The sequence below is a fragment of the Ochotona curzoniae genome, unplaced genomic scaffold, assembly GCF_017591425.1.
Source record: "Ochotona curzoniae isolate NIBS_2020 unplaced genomic scaffold, NIBS_Ocur_1.0 contig_1, whole genome shotgun sequence".
NCBI lineage: Eukaryota > Metazoa > Chordata > Mammalia > Lagomorpha > Ochotonidae > Ochotona > Ochotona curzoniae.
The window spans coordinates 27,330,436-27,346,612 of NW_024464918.1; the positions used below are offsets into that span (position 1 = coordinate 27,330,436).

Sequence of the window (16,177 nt, forward strand, 5' to 3'; positions counted from 1 at the left end):
AAGCTCCCAATTCCGCCCAGATGTGTTTTCCCTTGTTTTCCTCATTAAGTCGATGACTTTCCCGACCTTCCTCTTAATTTTTCCCTTCAACAATTCCTCACAGTGAGCACTTCTTCATCCTGGTCCAAGCCTTCCTGAGTCACTACAAAAGCCTCCTAACTGGTTTCCACTTGCTCCTTACATTCCTTCAGGCCATGCTAAGACAAAGCCAGGGGCTTATTAAATCACATATCAATTCAATCCTGTCACTGCTCAAAACCCTTCCAAGATTATTTACCTTACCTCAAAGATACAATAAAAATATAGCGATGCCCTCTGTGATCTGGTCCAGTCAGCAACTCTCCCATATCATCATCCTCCTGCTGTCTTCGTCTCTCTCTGGGATTTATTTATTTTTATTGGACAGGCAGTTCAACTTTACAGAGAGAAGAAGAGACAGAGAGAAAGATTTTCCATCTGCTGGTTCACTCCCCAAATAGTTGAAGCCGCAGCGGTCGCAGTTGAGTTGATCCAAAGCCAGGAGCCAGGAGCCTCTTCCAGGTCTCCCACACGGATGCAGGATCCCAAGGCTTTGGGCCGTCTTCTGTTGCCTTCCCAGGCCACAAGCAGGGAGCTGGATGGGAAGTGGAGCAGCCGGGACGCAACCTGGTGATCATACGGAATTCTGGTGCTTGCAAGGTGAGGATTTAGCCAGAGCCATCTCGCTGGGCCCCCTCTGAGTTCTAGGCCTTTTGTTCATTCTTAGACATCAAGGACAAGCCCTAAGCGGGCTTTCGTGTGCTGGATTCTATCTGGAATCCTCTTTTCTCGTCTAGCCACATTTTTTACTTCCAAATAAAATTTCTTTCCTCCAGGTTCTCACCCAAATGACAATTTCTCCATGAAGCCTTTCCTTAGTTGTCCTATTTAAGCTCAACTCCTGCTTCCTTTTCTCCACAGCACTACTTTCCACTATTTGAATATTTTTCTATCTCCCTGCACTAGAATGTGAGCCCCACTAGGGCAGGAAACAGGGTTAACGCACTCTACCGGCATCTACAACTTCTAGTAGTACATATGTAGGAACTTCAAATTTTCAGGTTTGTACACACAATTTTTGATAATCTACATTCCCACCAACTTTTTCAAGCTCCTGCATATGCTTGGAGAGTACATTTTTACACCAAAATAAATTTAGGTTTTAGAAAAATGTTTCAAATGTTTATTTTTTTATTTGACGGCACAGAGGCAGAAAAAAAAGAGTGTTCCAAATTCTGGTTCACTGCTCAGATAGCCACAAGGTAAGGGCCTGGCCAGGCCCACGACGGGAGTGCAACCCTGCTCTCCCATGTTGGTGGCAGGAAGCAGGGCCTGTCTGCTTTAGCAGGAGGCTGAACTGAGGAGCTGGCGCTGCCATCGTTCTGATGAGGGACAGGCGTCTTAACCACCAGACCAAAACGCATGCTACCGGCATTTTTAACTCAATTTTCCACAAATGTCTTAAAACTCCTCTGGCAGCAGATATCAGAGTTGACCGGGAGGGCCTGGTACTGTGGCATTATGGCATAAGCTGCCATCTGCAACGCCCCCATTCCATGATCCAGCTCCCTGCTAATGCGTGTGGGAAGGCAGCGGCAGATAACTCAGGTGCTGGGGCTCCTGCACCCATGGGAGACACTGATGAGACGCTGGGCTCCTCACTTCAGCATGGTCCACACTTGGCTGCTATGGCCATTTGGGGGAATGAACAAAAGGATGACCGCCTAGCAAAGAGTAAAATAAAATCTTTAAAAAAAGTTGATTCGGAGTTGGGATAAATCTGTAATGTACAAGTATGGTACCAAAAAATTAAAACCTGATCCATCAATGTTTCACAGTATAAAAATAATTTTTAGCGTTCATGTTCTTGAGTCACCTATGCTTTCATGATATTAACATGCGATCGCTGAAGTAGCTAACATTATTAGTTCACAGATGAAGCAACTCAAGGTAAGTTAAATCATCTCCAAGCAATCTTGAAGAGACAGGATTCAAGTCCCAGGAATAATCTGATCATGTCAGAAGACAAAGACAGTAGAAATGCTCTTGCCCAATGAAAACGAGACTGTTAATTAGTAAGTTTGCTGAAAGTGAAATAAGAAAAAAAAAAATCCTACACACTCATTCAGTATTGCACTGTTTACATATGTAACTATGCAGCAGCCTGGATAAAAGGCCACATGGTCCTTAGGAATCAATTTATTGGCAATCCTTGCATCTTTATACCAAAGCCGCAGATCTGATTTCTTTGAGCGGAGCGCATAAGCACTTGCCAAGCGCTAATGCAGAGTCGTGCTTCCTTCATGCTTTTTCTGAGAGTCGCTTAGGGCTTTTTTACCACACTTATGAGAACGGCTGCCTCCCACCGCCCCAGCAACTTGACCTTCTATGCTCTGCTATATCATCTATTGCACTTTTCACAGAAACAAAAACTTTCTGCATATTATTTTATTAGGTTGTGGACTATTTAAGTTTAGATGACATCTCCCAGCTGCTCCGGCTGCAGGCCAGCTTGCTGCCAAAGCACCTGGGAAAGCAGCAGAAGATGCTTCAAATACCTGAGCCCTGTCAGCCACACGGGAGTCTGAGCTGTTGTTCCCGACTTGAGCACGGCCTGGCCCTGGCTACCGCAGACCATTCGGGGGTGAATTTGCAAATTGAGGATTTCTGTCACTCTGCCTTTTACATAAACAATCGTTAAAAAAAAAAAAAAAAAGTTAGGGACAATGCTGTGTAGTGAATAAAGCCAGTGTTCCAAAGGGTCACCAGTTCAAGTCCCAGCTGCTCCACTTCACATTAAGTTCCTCAGTAACATTCCTAGGAAAGCAGCAGGGGCATGGCCCAAGACCTTCTGGTCCCTGCACCCCAGGAGAGACCAGGAGAAAGCTCAGGACTACCGGCTTGAGCCTGGCACAGTCCCCAGCTGCTGTGGCCACGTAAGAAATGAACCAGCAGATGGAAGATCTCTCATCCCTTCCCTCCCTTTCTTTCAAATAAACAAGTAAGTCTTTAAAGCAAAAACCATGGTCCCTTTTTGCCCACCTGAAATGTAACAAAATTTAGCTGTGCAAATCCAACTGGTTCCAAAATAGGAGCAAGAGGACATTTTTGGAACACGTCAAACAGACTGAGAAACAAGACAAACAAGCACTAGAGAACTTCGACCCAACCACACACCCTCCCCGCCCCCCGCAAAAAAGGGAGCTGAAACCAACCTGAGGTCTCCAAAATATTTTGCCTTCCTCAACTTAAACCTGTTAGCTGAAGAAGCAAATGGAGCTGGGGCGCCGAGCAGTGTCACCCCTCTCTGCTTTGACCTGAAGACTCCAGGCGCATGCTCCAGCCTGCCAGGGGAACGAGCCTGGAGCCTAGCGTCAAGTCTGACACCTCGCCGTGCCTACGGAGGAGCCTGCGCATGTGTCTGAAGAGTCTCCAAAACCTGACTCTAATTCATCTTTCTAGTCTCATTTTCTCCTCCCAATTCTCTAAATCTGTCACGACAGACACATTTCACACTTCCTCATCCCGGTACCCGGTCCAAGGCTATCCCCTGGGATCTGAACGCCCTCCTACCCGCCACCAGCTGATACTCTGCCGCCTGCCGAGTAGGAAGACACAGATTTCTACCACTTACCAGCTTAATGACTGTAAGCAACCATATCAATAAATCTGCCGCCACTTTACACACAGGCCTACTATCCTGGCAGCTCACGGGGCACTGTGAGGATCATGACCCAGCACCATGGCTAAGGCACAGTGCTTCATGAATCGGCCGTAGGCACTCAGCCATCCTCCCTCTACCGACAGTACCCGCCCCTCCCTAAACGGCGGGCACGGTAACCACATCCCACGGGCACTCTTCTCCATGCTCACACCGAGCTTCTCCCTGAGCTGCAGACGTAGATTCTAAACTGCTACACTAGCAAGTAACTTGTACAAACGGTGAGACTTCTCAGAACCCATTTCTTCACTAGTAAAACGAACAGGAACTAAGCACCGACAGTTTCTTACGAGGTTTAAGCAAGGGGGCTGACTGAGGAGTGGGCCTTGTGGCACAACAGGTCAAGCTGTCGTGTGGGGCAGCGCATCCCGCACTGTGTCCGGCATCAAGCTGCCGTGTGGGGCAGCACATCCCGCACCGTGTCCGGCATCAAGCTGCCGTATGGGGCAGCGCATCCCGCACCGTGTCCGGCATCAAGCTCTGACCCCGTTGTTGCTGCTCCAGCTTCCTGTGAGGGAACCCGAGGAGGCAGCAGACGGACCAAAGGCTTGGTGAGACACCTGCCACCTATGTGGGAGGCACAAGGGAAGTTCAAGGCTCCCAGCTTTGTCCTGGCTCAGGCACCACTGAGGTGGTTACTCGGGGAGTGAACCAGAGGATGGGACGGCTGACTCTGCTTTTCTAAAAGACAAATCCTTATTAAAAAGATACTGCACATCAACTGCTATTGCAACACTGGACATCGAGGAAGTCTCAGCACATTCAATAGCACTCTACAATATCTGATCCAGCAACATCTTACGGAATACATACGTTAAATGCATTTTCCTCATTAAATCCAATCTAGGGCCCGGCGCCGTGGCCTAGCAGCTGAAGTCCTTGCTTTGAATGTGCCAGGATCCCATATGGGCGCCGGTTCTAATCTCAGCAGCTCCACTTCCCATCAAGCTTCCTGCTTGTGGCCTGGGAAGCAGTCTAGGACAGTCCAAAGCCTTGGGACTCTGCACCCACATGGGAGACCCGGAGGAGGTTCCTGGATCCTGGCTTCAGATAGGCACAGCACTGGCCTTTGGAGTGAATCATTGGACGGAAGATGTTTCTCTCTGTCTCTCCTCCTTTCTATATACATCTGACTGTGCAATAAAGATAAAAAGAAAATTTTAAAAAATCCAATCTAAATATAAATCAAGATAGAAGCAATCTAAATACAACTGAACCTGCCTACCTAGCTCTTAAACAGTCACAGAAAACGGGAGCGCCTACACATTCAACCTCACAAACACACTAGCATGTTCCTATCTTTCCAGCATCATACCATACCAAGTACATCACAATTTACAACTCGTATCACTTACATAACGCAATACACTGCAAACACACGGGCCTTGCCCCTGAAGAATCTCTGAAACATAGCCCATTAAAGTCAAACAAAGCTGGGCCCCGTGCAGTAGCCTAGTGGCTAAAGTCCTCGCCTTTCATCTGCAAGAAACCCATATTGGCGTCAGTTCGTATCCTGGCTTCTCCATTTCCCATCCAACTCCCTGCCTGTGGCCTGGGTAGGCAGCTGAGGGTGGCCCAAAGCCTTGAGACCCCAGAAGAAGCTCCTGGCTCCTGGCTTTGGATTGGCTCAGCTCCAGCCATTGTGGCCACTTGGGGAGTAAAGCAGTGGATGGAAGATCTTTCTCTGCCTCTCCTTGTCTCTGCGTACCGCCATTCCAATAAAAACATGTATATATATATTAAAAAAAGAGTCAAACAAAACTGAAATAAAATGTTATCAGAAAGGAGAAGCTGGTTGCCTACTATGCACTCATTTTAAAACTCAGGGCTAGGCCAGCCTTAACTCAGTGGCTTGCAATGCAATACAGGTTTGCTTGCTTAGGTGGCAGGGACCCAAGTGCTTGAGTCACCATCTGCTGCATCCCAACACACCCATCAGCAACAAGCTGGATCAAAAGCAGAGTAGTGGGCCCAGTGCAGTAGCCTAGTGGCTAACGTCATCACCTTGATCGCGCCAGGATCCCATATCACTGCCAGTTCTAATCCCAGTGGCCCCACTTCCCATCCCGCTCATTGCCTGTGGCCTGGGAGAGCAGTTGAGGACGGCCCAAAGCCTTGGGACCCTGCACCTGCAGGGGAGACCCAGAAGACGCTCCTGGCTTCAGATCAGCTCAGCTCTAGCCGTTGTGTCCACTGGGCAGTGAATCAGCAGATGGAAGATCTTTCTCTCTGTCTCTCCTCTCCATGAGTCTGACCTTCCTTTCCAATAAAAAATAAATCAATCTTTGGACTCAAAGCAGGCAGTCTCCCATGGGCTGACAGGGTCCCAAGCAGCAATGTCATAAACCACTGCACTCCTCTTCATTTATCCTTAATCTTAAACTTTGATAGCATCCATTTCTCTAGTTAAAAACTCCAAATGCCAACAATATCAGAATTTTTCATTTGTACGTTTTTCAATTCATCGTTCCTTTTAAGGGAGAGCAAAAAGTTTTCAAAATTAACCACCTTGAAATTTACCCAAGGAAATCACCAAAAAAAAAAAAAAAAAAAAAAACCCAAGAACTTGCAAAAACAAACTTAACACTGCAGCATTTGCATTGCCACTCTCCACTGAAGAGGTACCTTATGCGTTGCACAGCAGAAAAATGAAGCCCTGGAAAGAACAACCTGGTTTTCACTCTAACTTCGCCACTTTTTCTGGTTTTTCCTTTTTTCTCCTTTTAAAACTGTCTATTACTTATTTGAAAGGCAGAACAAAAGACGAAGAGATGTTCCTTTCGCTGGCTCACTCCCCTAAAGCTCCCTAAAGTGCTGGGGCTGTCACAGGCTGAAGCCAGCAGTCCTGGACTCCCACCTGGGTCACCCTGCAGGACCCTGAGCTGGGATGCCCACCTGCCACTGTTCCAAGCGCACTGGTGGCTCGGTGGCAGCCATGTGGGGTACCAGAACCTGCACTCCAGCACGGGGTGCTGAGAGAGTGGCCGCCTGTGAAGCATGCTACTTCTTACACCTCATCTCCTGTGTCCACAAAGTAGGGATCGTAACAGTTAACATCCTCACGGATAACTGGGAGTCAGTGAGAACGTACGCTCAAAGTTGAGCAAAGAACTTCAAGCAGTCATATCCAGTAAATGAGATGCAACCTAGCAGGGCCTGGGGCGTTAAAGTTCTTCATAAATATTTACTGAATACATGAAGATGCAGCAATCTTTCTATTGGGAAACTGGGGGCATTGCTAGAATTAGTCCGAGCCCAAGTTAAATAATGATTAACAGCAGAACACTGCGCACAATTCTCAGGTCACCAAAGCCCTGTCACATCTATGAGCTCACTGGATCTCCACAACGTCCAAGGGGGCGATGGGTGGTGGTGCCCATGGGGGCTGGGGGGTTAGGAGGGATCAAAACGCACGTAGAGACCAGTGGCCAGCGTTCCCCACCCTCGTGGTCCTCGCCTGCAACAGCACGCAGCTCGGAGGCGGGTTCAAGTGCACAGTGTACACGGCCATCCCCGGCCAGGCAGGGACCAGCCGCTGGCCGGACACGAGGAGGGCAGGACGCCCGCGCAAGCTGGGGAGCCCTGTCCGAAGCCCAGAGGGTTTGCAATGTGGCCTGGCCAGGGGTCCTCCCGCACACGTCCCTCCCCCACCGGGCCCCACACAAGTCCTCGGGGCACGGGATGCCAGCAGGAGGCTGTCCTGACAGCTCCGCGGCCGCTGTTAGGACATCGCTGGGCGGAGAGGACCTCAGCGGGAATCGAACCGGGGGAAGGATGGCTGGGAACTGACTGGCGCCCGCCAAAGGGGACACGACGGCGCTGACCCGCTGAGGGCGGAGTGCCGGGCACGGCAGCGGCGGCTGAGAGGTGGGAGGGCATATGGACGGACGGACGGACGGACGGGCACTCGGGGGGCTGAAGGAATCAAAGCAGTCGGCGTCTAGGGAAGAGGGAGCCGCCCGCTGGTCAGAGAAGGATCCCGGACCCAGTGCGAGGAAAGTACTGAACTCCTGCAAGGGCCCACTCCCCATCCCGCGGCGGAATTGGCTGCACCGAGGACTCGCTGCTACCTGAAACTGCAGCAGTTTCTCTGTCTGCTCCTGGGTTAGATCCCGCTCCTCAGGCGCCGCCATTTTGCCGCCGCCTCTACGCTCCTGACCCGTCCGCACCGTCACCCGCCGGAACTGATATCAGCTGCAACCGCTTCCGGTCTGAACGGCCGCCGCTGCTCCACTGCGTCTGCGTGCGCGGCCGCTCGCTGCTAGAGGGCGCCACTGTCATCCCGAATGCTTCCGGAACCTGCCGAGGGACGATCGGCACAGCTCGCTCTTCGGATTCGGGTGACGGAGCGGATGGAAAGCCGACAGGGCTCGAATGTGCCTCGAAGCTCTCCGGAAACTCCCGAAGAGCACTCGGCTGATTTCGGCCGCTCCCTCGCTGTTTTCGACAATCTCTTACGTTCCTGAATTTCTCTCTGGAATTGGGGTCAGTTTCTTTTCTTTTTTTTTTAATTTTAACTAATATTTTTTATTTTAACAATCTTTACATGGTTAATTTGTGCATAAAGGGTCAAGGGCTACAGGAAAGTGGGTAAGACTATTATTTCCATATTGTTTCCTTCATATATCTGAGGTACAGCAGGATATTGAGGGAGAAGCCCCACCTGATTTCCCACCCACCCCAAGTCCCGCATGTGGGGCGTGCTCCGAGATGCTCGTTGAAGTGGTTTCAATAGGTCACCAGTTTTGAAATTGCTGCCAATCTTGCCTCTCCAAACACGATGAGGTTGTTGAAAAATCCATTAATTGACATTGTCCATCATAGCGTCTCTATTTGCCTGGTATTTTGTTGCCAACCTATAGCTGAGGTGGTTGATTAACTTGTTCCATCTTCTGTCCCTTCATGGTTAGGGTTCTGAGTCTGGCATTTCAACTGGGTAGATCACCAAGAAACTTTGTCTGAGGTGTTCCCAGGCCAGATACTCGTATGCACCAGCAAGCACAGGGCCCAGCACAGTCCATCACCCGGTCAGCTGGTAGTTGCAATTGCTGGGTTGGTTCTGTTTTCAGCCCCGTCTTCTACTGGAACCAATGGGTGATGCAGTCCAGCCTGGTTCTGCACAGCACATACTTGGTCTTCACCTAAACCAGTGGGAGCTGCATCCTGATGAGAGCGGCCCACAATAACCCCCACCAGGCCAACCCCCTACCCTGGTTTGCCAGTATGTGTGGCAGACCAGTCCAATCTGACCCACATCCCCCCTGGTTCTCGTACATGACAAATGGCATTGAAGCTTGGATCCATCTACCCAGCTCAACAGTCAAGCCTTCACGGGTGTGGTTGAGTGCCTCTCTGTCTAGCTACCCCAGCCCCTGTCCTAGTTCTCGTGCCTTCCCGTGGCAGTGGTAACCCAAGAGGGGGGAACCCACTATTTCCCTCCCAGGTCTCTCACTCCCGGATTGTGCACTTTCCAGGTGGTTCTGCAGTCTAACTTGACAGGATTAGCCCCCAGTGCCAGTTTCTGCCAGCTGATGCTACGGCTATGCCCCAACAGCCCTCTTCCATTCTAATTGTAGGTTGCACCCATAGGAACAATCAACCCATCCTGGCTTTTCCCTGGTCTAGTCCACATTAGGTGCACAGGTGTTGTAGCCCTGCTTAGTCTGGTCTGCCCCCATCCCAGTTCATGCTCTCCAGTGGGAGTAGCTGTCCAGCAGGGGAACCTCCCCTTATTCCCCCGCTGGCTCTGTCCCCTCCCCTCCTGTTTCTCACGTGTGCTGGATGGGCACTGCAGTCACATCCGGCACAGTCAACCTCCTCGTGGCTTTCTGTAGTGTGGACTGGTTTTTATCGCAACCAAACCTGGCTCGACCCTTACTCTGTTCTGGTGCTCGGATTTGCCAGTGATGATGTTAACTGATTAGCCTGGTCGGCCCCCAATCCATGCCTAATGTATGCCAGTGGGAAACTTCTTGTGGCCTGCTCCGGGCTGTTTCCATTCATGCTTCTTGCGCTTACCCGTGGGGTCTGTGTCCTGCCAGAGGAGTTGCCCAGGCTCCTCCATCAGAACCTCTCCCAGTGCCGGATTTTGCGCATGCCAGTGGGTCCATGAGCCAGCCCTAGCCCAGTTCCTGACTAGCTTTCGACCCAAGCTGGTTCGGGATCAGTTTCAATGTTTGGTCCCAAAGCTCCTGATGGTCTCTCGGGAATTTCCGAAAGTTCCCGAATATTGGCGGGGCGTTTCCAACACTGCCTTTAAACCCGAAACCGGAGAGAAGGTTGAGGTTTGTGGAGGCGTTTGCGATCGTGGCTCCGGGGTCGCTGGCTGAGGGCTTGTTTGAACGCGCCTTCCTGGGTGTTTGACGGGAAGGACGTGGGCCAGCTCGGGCCGGCCTCTGTCCCCCGCCCTGTGACAGGCCGGAGGAAGACTCCCCCGAGTGAAAGCCAAGTCCTGGGGCACACCGGTGCAGGCTCCGTGTTCACCCTGGTCAGCCTGGACCTGCCACCCGTGCCCATTCTAGGACTCTCTCGGCCCTGACTCCTGCTCTGAGCTGCTTCCGCTGCCTTATCTCCATCCCCTTCGTCTCCACCATCCTCCTCACTCCCTTGTCCCCTCCTGTCGCCACCTCACTGCCCATCTTTGCTTTTCATCTCCTAACATCTGTCACCTCTGCCTGACCCCAGAAAGTTTGAGTGTGGTAACCTGCTTTCCCTCTTGCCCCGCAAGGCACTTGGCCGCCCGGGCCCCACCTGTGGCGGTCCACCACTGTCCACCTGCTAAGGTTGGATAGGTAAGACAAGACCAGAAGTCATCTGAAAACTTGTGTTGAAGACCATGATAAAAACTGTAGATAATACAGTGTAATATAGTAGGCTATCATATGGACAGATTTAAATTTTGTCTTGATTTCTCTCAGGCTTTTACAAGTTTTGCCAGTCAACACAAACTTCTTAGCAATCTCCTGGTGGTTATATGTTTGTACCTTTTCAGGACCTTTACCTTTCAAACTAAAAACCTTTTGAAAAAAGGTTGTAGAAAATCGAAGATAGATTTATTTTGGTACAAAGACTTTTTGAAGGCGGTGTTTAACAGGGTGTGTGGCATGTATCAGAAAATTTGAGTGCGAGTTCTGGGTCTGGGCCCGGCGGCATGGCCTAGTGGTTAAAATCCGCACCTTGCGCACGCCAGGATTCCATATGAGAGTGGATCCTAATCCCAGCAGCTCCACTTCCCGTCCAGCTCCCTGCTTGTGGCCTGGGAAAGCAGCAGAGGACGGCCCAAAGCCTTGGGACCCTACACCGGCGTGGGAGACCAAGAGGAAGCTCCTGGCTCCTGGCTACTTTTCAACTCTCTGGTTATCACATGTGGATAAAGGCAAATGTGCTAGTGCCGTGTTAGATCATCTTGAAGATTTGTTAATATCTTTAATTCCATGCATTGACTGATTTGAGGAATTCATTCAGCAGACATTTATCAAGTGCTTACTTAGACTCAGTCTACTGAGTCTAGATGTTGCTAAGGCAGACACAGAGTTTGGGTCTAGCAGTGTGGCCTGGCAGGTAAAACTAGCACCTGTAGGGGGACAGCACGATAATGTAGTGGTTAAGTCCTACCCTTGAACACACCAGGATCCCATAAGGGCACCAGTTCTAATCCCGGCAGCTCCACTTCCCATCCAGCTCCCTGCCTGTGGCCTGGGAAAGCAGTCGAGGACAGCCCAGGGCTTTGGGATCCTGCACCCACGTGGGAGACCCAAAAGAAGCTCCTTACTTCAGATGGGCTCAGCTCCAGCTGTTTTGGACGCTTTGGGAGTGAATCATCGGATGGAAGATCTACCTCTGTCTCTCCTCCTCTCTGTCCATCTGCCTTTCCAATAAAAATAAATAAATCTTAAAAAAAAAAAAAGCTATGACCTGTGATGCTTGCTTCCCACGTGGGCAGTGCTTCCTATCCCTGCTGTCCAGTTCCTATCCTGCCCCTTACTGGAGAAGCAGCTGAGGACGGCCCAGGTCCTTGTGCTCCTGCACTCAAGTGGGAGACCCAGGAGAAGTTCCTGGCTCCTAGTTTCTGCCTGGTGCAACTCCAACTTTGTGGCCATTTGGGAATTGAATCAGTGGAAGGAAGATCTCACATTTTATCTCTCCCTGTCACCTTAAAGCGGCCTCTCAAATAAACCTTTTTAAAAACTAAAAAAAAAAAAAAAATCAAAGTTAAAATCCACCATGTTTTTAAAAAATCGAACACGCACAATTTAATGTAAAATCAACTAGATTTCATCACTTCTCTAAGAGGACTTTTGTCAGTGTTGGATGTATTTTGCATTCCTGTCTCTGCGCTTGTATTACTACAAGCTCAATGTTGGTTTCTCTAATCCTTGACATAGTCTTGCTGATGCCTTACTTTTTTGTTTCTGATAAACAGATTTCTGCTGAGTCATGGAATTCCCATCAGCTAGGGACATAGCACCTTGATTGCTGAGTAAAGCAGACCGTTGACATGCCAGCCATAGTATGTGGGTGGGTATTTGTTTTTAGCCTTCTCCCCCTGCAAATTATTCATTATCGATTCAGCAGAGCCCACAGAAATGAAGGCAATTCAACCAGATTCAGCCAAACATCAGAGAAGAAATGAGAAAGGTACTATGGGCACCTACTAGCCTATTGCAGATCTTCAAGCTTTCGGCGAAGGGCAGATGCATGCTAGACATAAGGCAAAGTTGCACTTTCTTTTTTCTTTCTTTCTTTTTTTTTTTGTTATTGCAGGGAGTTGGATGGGAAGTGGGGCTGCGGGGACACGAACCAGCACACAGATGGGATCCCGGCGCATTCAAGGTGAGGACTTTTGGCTGCTAGGCCACCGTGCCAGACCCAAAGTTGCACTTTCTACAGATCACAGCTCATGCTCTTCCTAAGAGCTAAGCATCAATGCTGAAGCCACCTCTACTTCTGGGATTTTGGCAAGTGAGATAACTTCTGTAAGGCCCCATGACCTCATCTTTCTGCTGTGTATGCACTAATTCTCAACCTCCCCTAAGGACTTGTAGCACAGGTTGAGAGAATACAAGTCCATGTCCTAATAAAAGTCATCTTATGAACAAGAGGAGCACATCCTTGCAGCGGTTAGGATGCTGCTTGGGGCACCCACATTCCTGGTCAGAGTGCTTGGGCTTTGCTCCAGCTCTGCCCTTAATTCCGTCTTGTAAATGGGCATCGTGGAAAGCAGCCGATGATGGCCTAAACATCTGGGTCGCTATCACTCCCATGGGAGACCTGGACTGAATTTTGGGGTCCTGATTTCTGCCTCCCCAGCACTGGGTTTTCTGGCACTTTGGGTAGTGAACTATTGGATGGAAGATCTCTGTACATGGATGAATAAATAAATACTTTTTTTTTTAAAAAAAAAGACAAGATTCTCATTTATTAAGATTTTATATTTTTATTGCAAAGTCAGATCTATAGAGAGGAGGAGAGACGGGGAGACGGAGAGGAAGATCTTCTGCCTGATGATTCACTCGCCAAGTGCCTCAAATGGCCAGAGCTGAGTCAATCTGATGCCAGGAGTTTCTTCCAGGCCTGCCACATGGGTGCAGGGTCCCAACGCTTTGGGCCGTCCTCGACTGCTTTCCCAGGCCACAGTCAAGGAGTTGGATGAGAAGCAGGGCTGCCGGGATTAAAACCGGTGCCCATATGGGATCCTAGCACATGTAAGGCTATTAGGCTACCACGCCAGGCCCTGAGGGTAGGTTTTATGGCACAGAAGGCAAATTCACCAGCAGGGATACCTGCATCTCATATTGGAGTGCCTGGTTTTTGTCCCAGCTATTGTACTTCTAAACTAGCTTCCTGGGATACATCAGATAGTGGCTCAGATGCTTGACCTCCCTACCAACCATGTAAGAGTCCTGGGTGGAGCTTCAGGCTCTCAGCTTTAAGCTTGTCCAACTCCAAAGGCCTCCCATTATTCTTAAGAGTAGAGTTCTTTGGGCAGTAGCCTAATGGCTAGTCATTAAGTAGCCCACCAGTTCTAGTCCTGGCAGCTCTGCTTCCCAGCCAGCTCCCTGCTTGTGGCCTGGGAAAGCAGTAGAGGATGGCCCAAAGCCTTGGGACCCTGCATCTGCATGGGAGACCAGGAAGAGGCTCCTAGCTCCTGGCTTTGGATCTACTCAGCTCTGTCTGTTGAGGACACTTAGGCAGTAAAACATCAGGTGGAAGATCTTCCTCTCTGTCTCTCCTCTTCTCTGTAGATCTGACTTTCCAATAAATAAGTAAATCTTAAAAAAAAAAAAAAAGAGTAGACTCCATTATGACATGGCCTAAAAAAGTCCCATGTTGTCTGACTCTGTATTCTCTGATTGCATTGGTGCTGACTCATTACTGTTAAGATTTTCTCTCTCGCTCCTCAAGAACTTTCTCTGTACAGCACTTGCTACCTAGAACATTCTTTCCTTGAGTCCTCTCATGGCTGACCTTTTTCGACATTCTGATAGCAGTACAAAACTAATGAATTCTGAACAAATTGTGCTTTCTGCAAGGCTACTTACCACTACGCGACATTGCATCTTTCCTATCTCTCTGTCTGCCACTCGTGAGCGTTACCAAGGAAACCAGCCTGGGTCTGGCCACTGCTTGAAGCCCTACTGCCTAGCACTGTGTGGGCACGGAGCATCAGCATCAGGACTATAAATACAGTTGGCCAGAGTGGCCGGGCTGGAGGGTTGGTGGCAGGGCCCGGTGAACAGTGGTGGGTTGACCAGATGAAAGCCTTGCACGCTGAATCAGAAAGCAAAGCCTGTGGGCTACAGAATGATACGGGCTTTGGTTTGGGATACTGATAACAAGAGACCAAAAAGACAAGGGTATTTTATAGCTCTTTTTTTTTTTTTTAACATCCTGTTCATTACAAATTTTTTTTTTTGCATTATGTGTGAGCTGTGAACAAGTTCAAGCAACACCTCAAGTGGCAGAATGGGAAGTGAAAAAAAAGTAGGAAACCTATTTACAGAAGGTTCAAATAGCCCATTTTTAAGAGTGTTTTTTTCAGGTGTTCATATGATTGAGAAGGATGTGTGTCCATACGGGCCACTGATTAGGGTGGGGAGGGTTGACATATGGAGAAAGGAGGGAAGAAAAAACGTTTTCCGATTTTTTTTTCTTTTTATCTTGTATCTGCAGAGGGTGGGGAGGGGAGAGAGGCTGCTCTTTGTGGTCAAACTACCTCCGCACGCAGGAGTAGGATGCGCTCATTTTATGATGCTCTAGACAAGCCTATGTGGGGAAGAAAGTTCTGATGTTGTTATCTGAGCGGTTTTGATAATTCTAAGATGTTGGTTTCACTGCTTTAGGATTGAGAAACTTCTTTCCAAGATCTGTTGGTTGACAAAGTTGCATAAACTAAAATGCCAAAATATGAAACTATCAAACTTACAGGAGAAAAATTATGCAAAAACGTGTGACCTTGGATTATGCTATGTTGGATATGATATAAAACAGAGGTCCATAAAACAAAGAAAGTGGGGGTGTCTCTCCCTCTCTCTTTTCTTCCTTTTTCTTTTCTTTCTCTCTCTCTCTCTTTTTTTAAGATATACAGAGAGGAGGAGTGACAGAAAGAAAGATCTTCCATCTGACAGTTCACTCCCCAAGTGAGGGCAATGGCCAGTGCTGTGCCAATCCGAAGCCAAGAACTTCCTCCGGGTCTCCCACACTGGTTCAGAGTCCCAAAGCTTTGGGCCGTCCTCGACAGCTTTTCCAGGCCACAAGCAGGGAGCTGGATGGGAAGTGGAGCTGCTGGGACACGAACCGGTGCCCATATGGGATCCTGGGGCGTTCAAAGCAAGGACTTCAGCCGCTAGGCCACGCCACCGGGCCTTCCCTCTCTCTTTTCAAGAGGCACCCATCTTCCAGCCCTCTCCTGGGAGGTGCTTTCCCCTTCTGTCTTCTTTCCACATTCACCTGCTCATGTCACAAATAAAACTTCTCTATCTGTAATGGGGAAAAAAAGTTTTAAGTGGTAAATATTCTTGAATTGCACCAATATTTAAAGCTTCTACTCCTGAGACCAGTCTGCATCACAGTAGGTGAATCCGCCTGCTGCAGCGTCATCAGCCCTTGTGGGCTCTGATTCATCCCGGCTGTTCCACTTACAATGCAGCTCTCTACCTGCGGTCTGGGAAAGGAACACAGGCTGGTCTAAGTGCTGGGGAACCTGCGCCCACGTGGGAGACTGGAGGAAGCTCCTGATTTTGGATCAGCTCAGTTCTGCCTCTTGTGGCCACTTGGGGAGTGAACCAGCCAATATCTCTCCTGTTCTCTCCGTAAAAATCTGCTTTTCAAATAAAAGTAAGTAAATCTTAAAACAAACAAACAGGGACGGACTCGGTGGCGCAGTGGTTAAGGTCCTCGCCTTGCACACCCGAGATCCCATATGGGCGCCGGTTCTAT

The 16,177-nt window shown here is 49.2% G+C and overlaps 1 protein-coding gene across 2 annotated transcripts in view; it reads right to left on the reverse strand.

Annotated features, from left to right (window-relative positions):
- The window catches only part of FAF2 (Fas associated factor family member 2), a 43,073-nt gene extending 35,161 nt beyond the window's left edge, over positions 1 to 7,912 (reverse strand). The window contains exon 1 of one of the 2 annotated variants that reach the window (XM_040965385.1): positions 7,810 to 7,912. In XM_040965385.1, the coding sequence (XP_040821319.1) occupies positions 7,810 to 7,872 (63 nt within the window). In that variant the 5' untranslated portion in view covers positions 7,873 to 7,912. The remainder of the gene's footprint in view (positions 1 to 7,809) is intronic. The other variant, XM_040965465.1, reaches the window with a different exon arrangement.
- Positions 7,913 to 16,177: the final 8,265 nt, after the last annotated feature.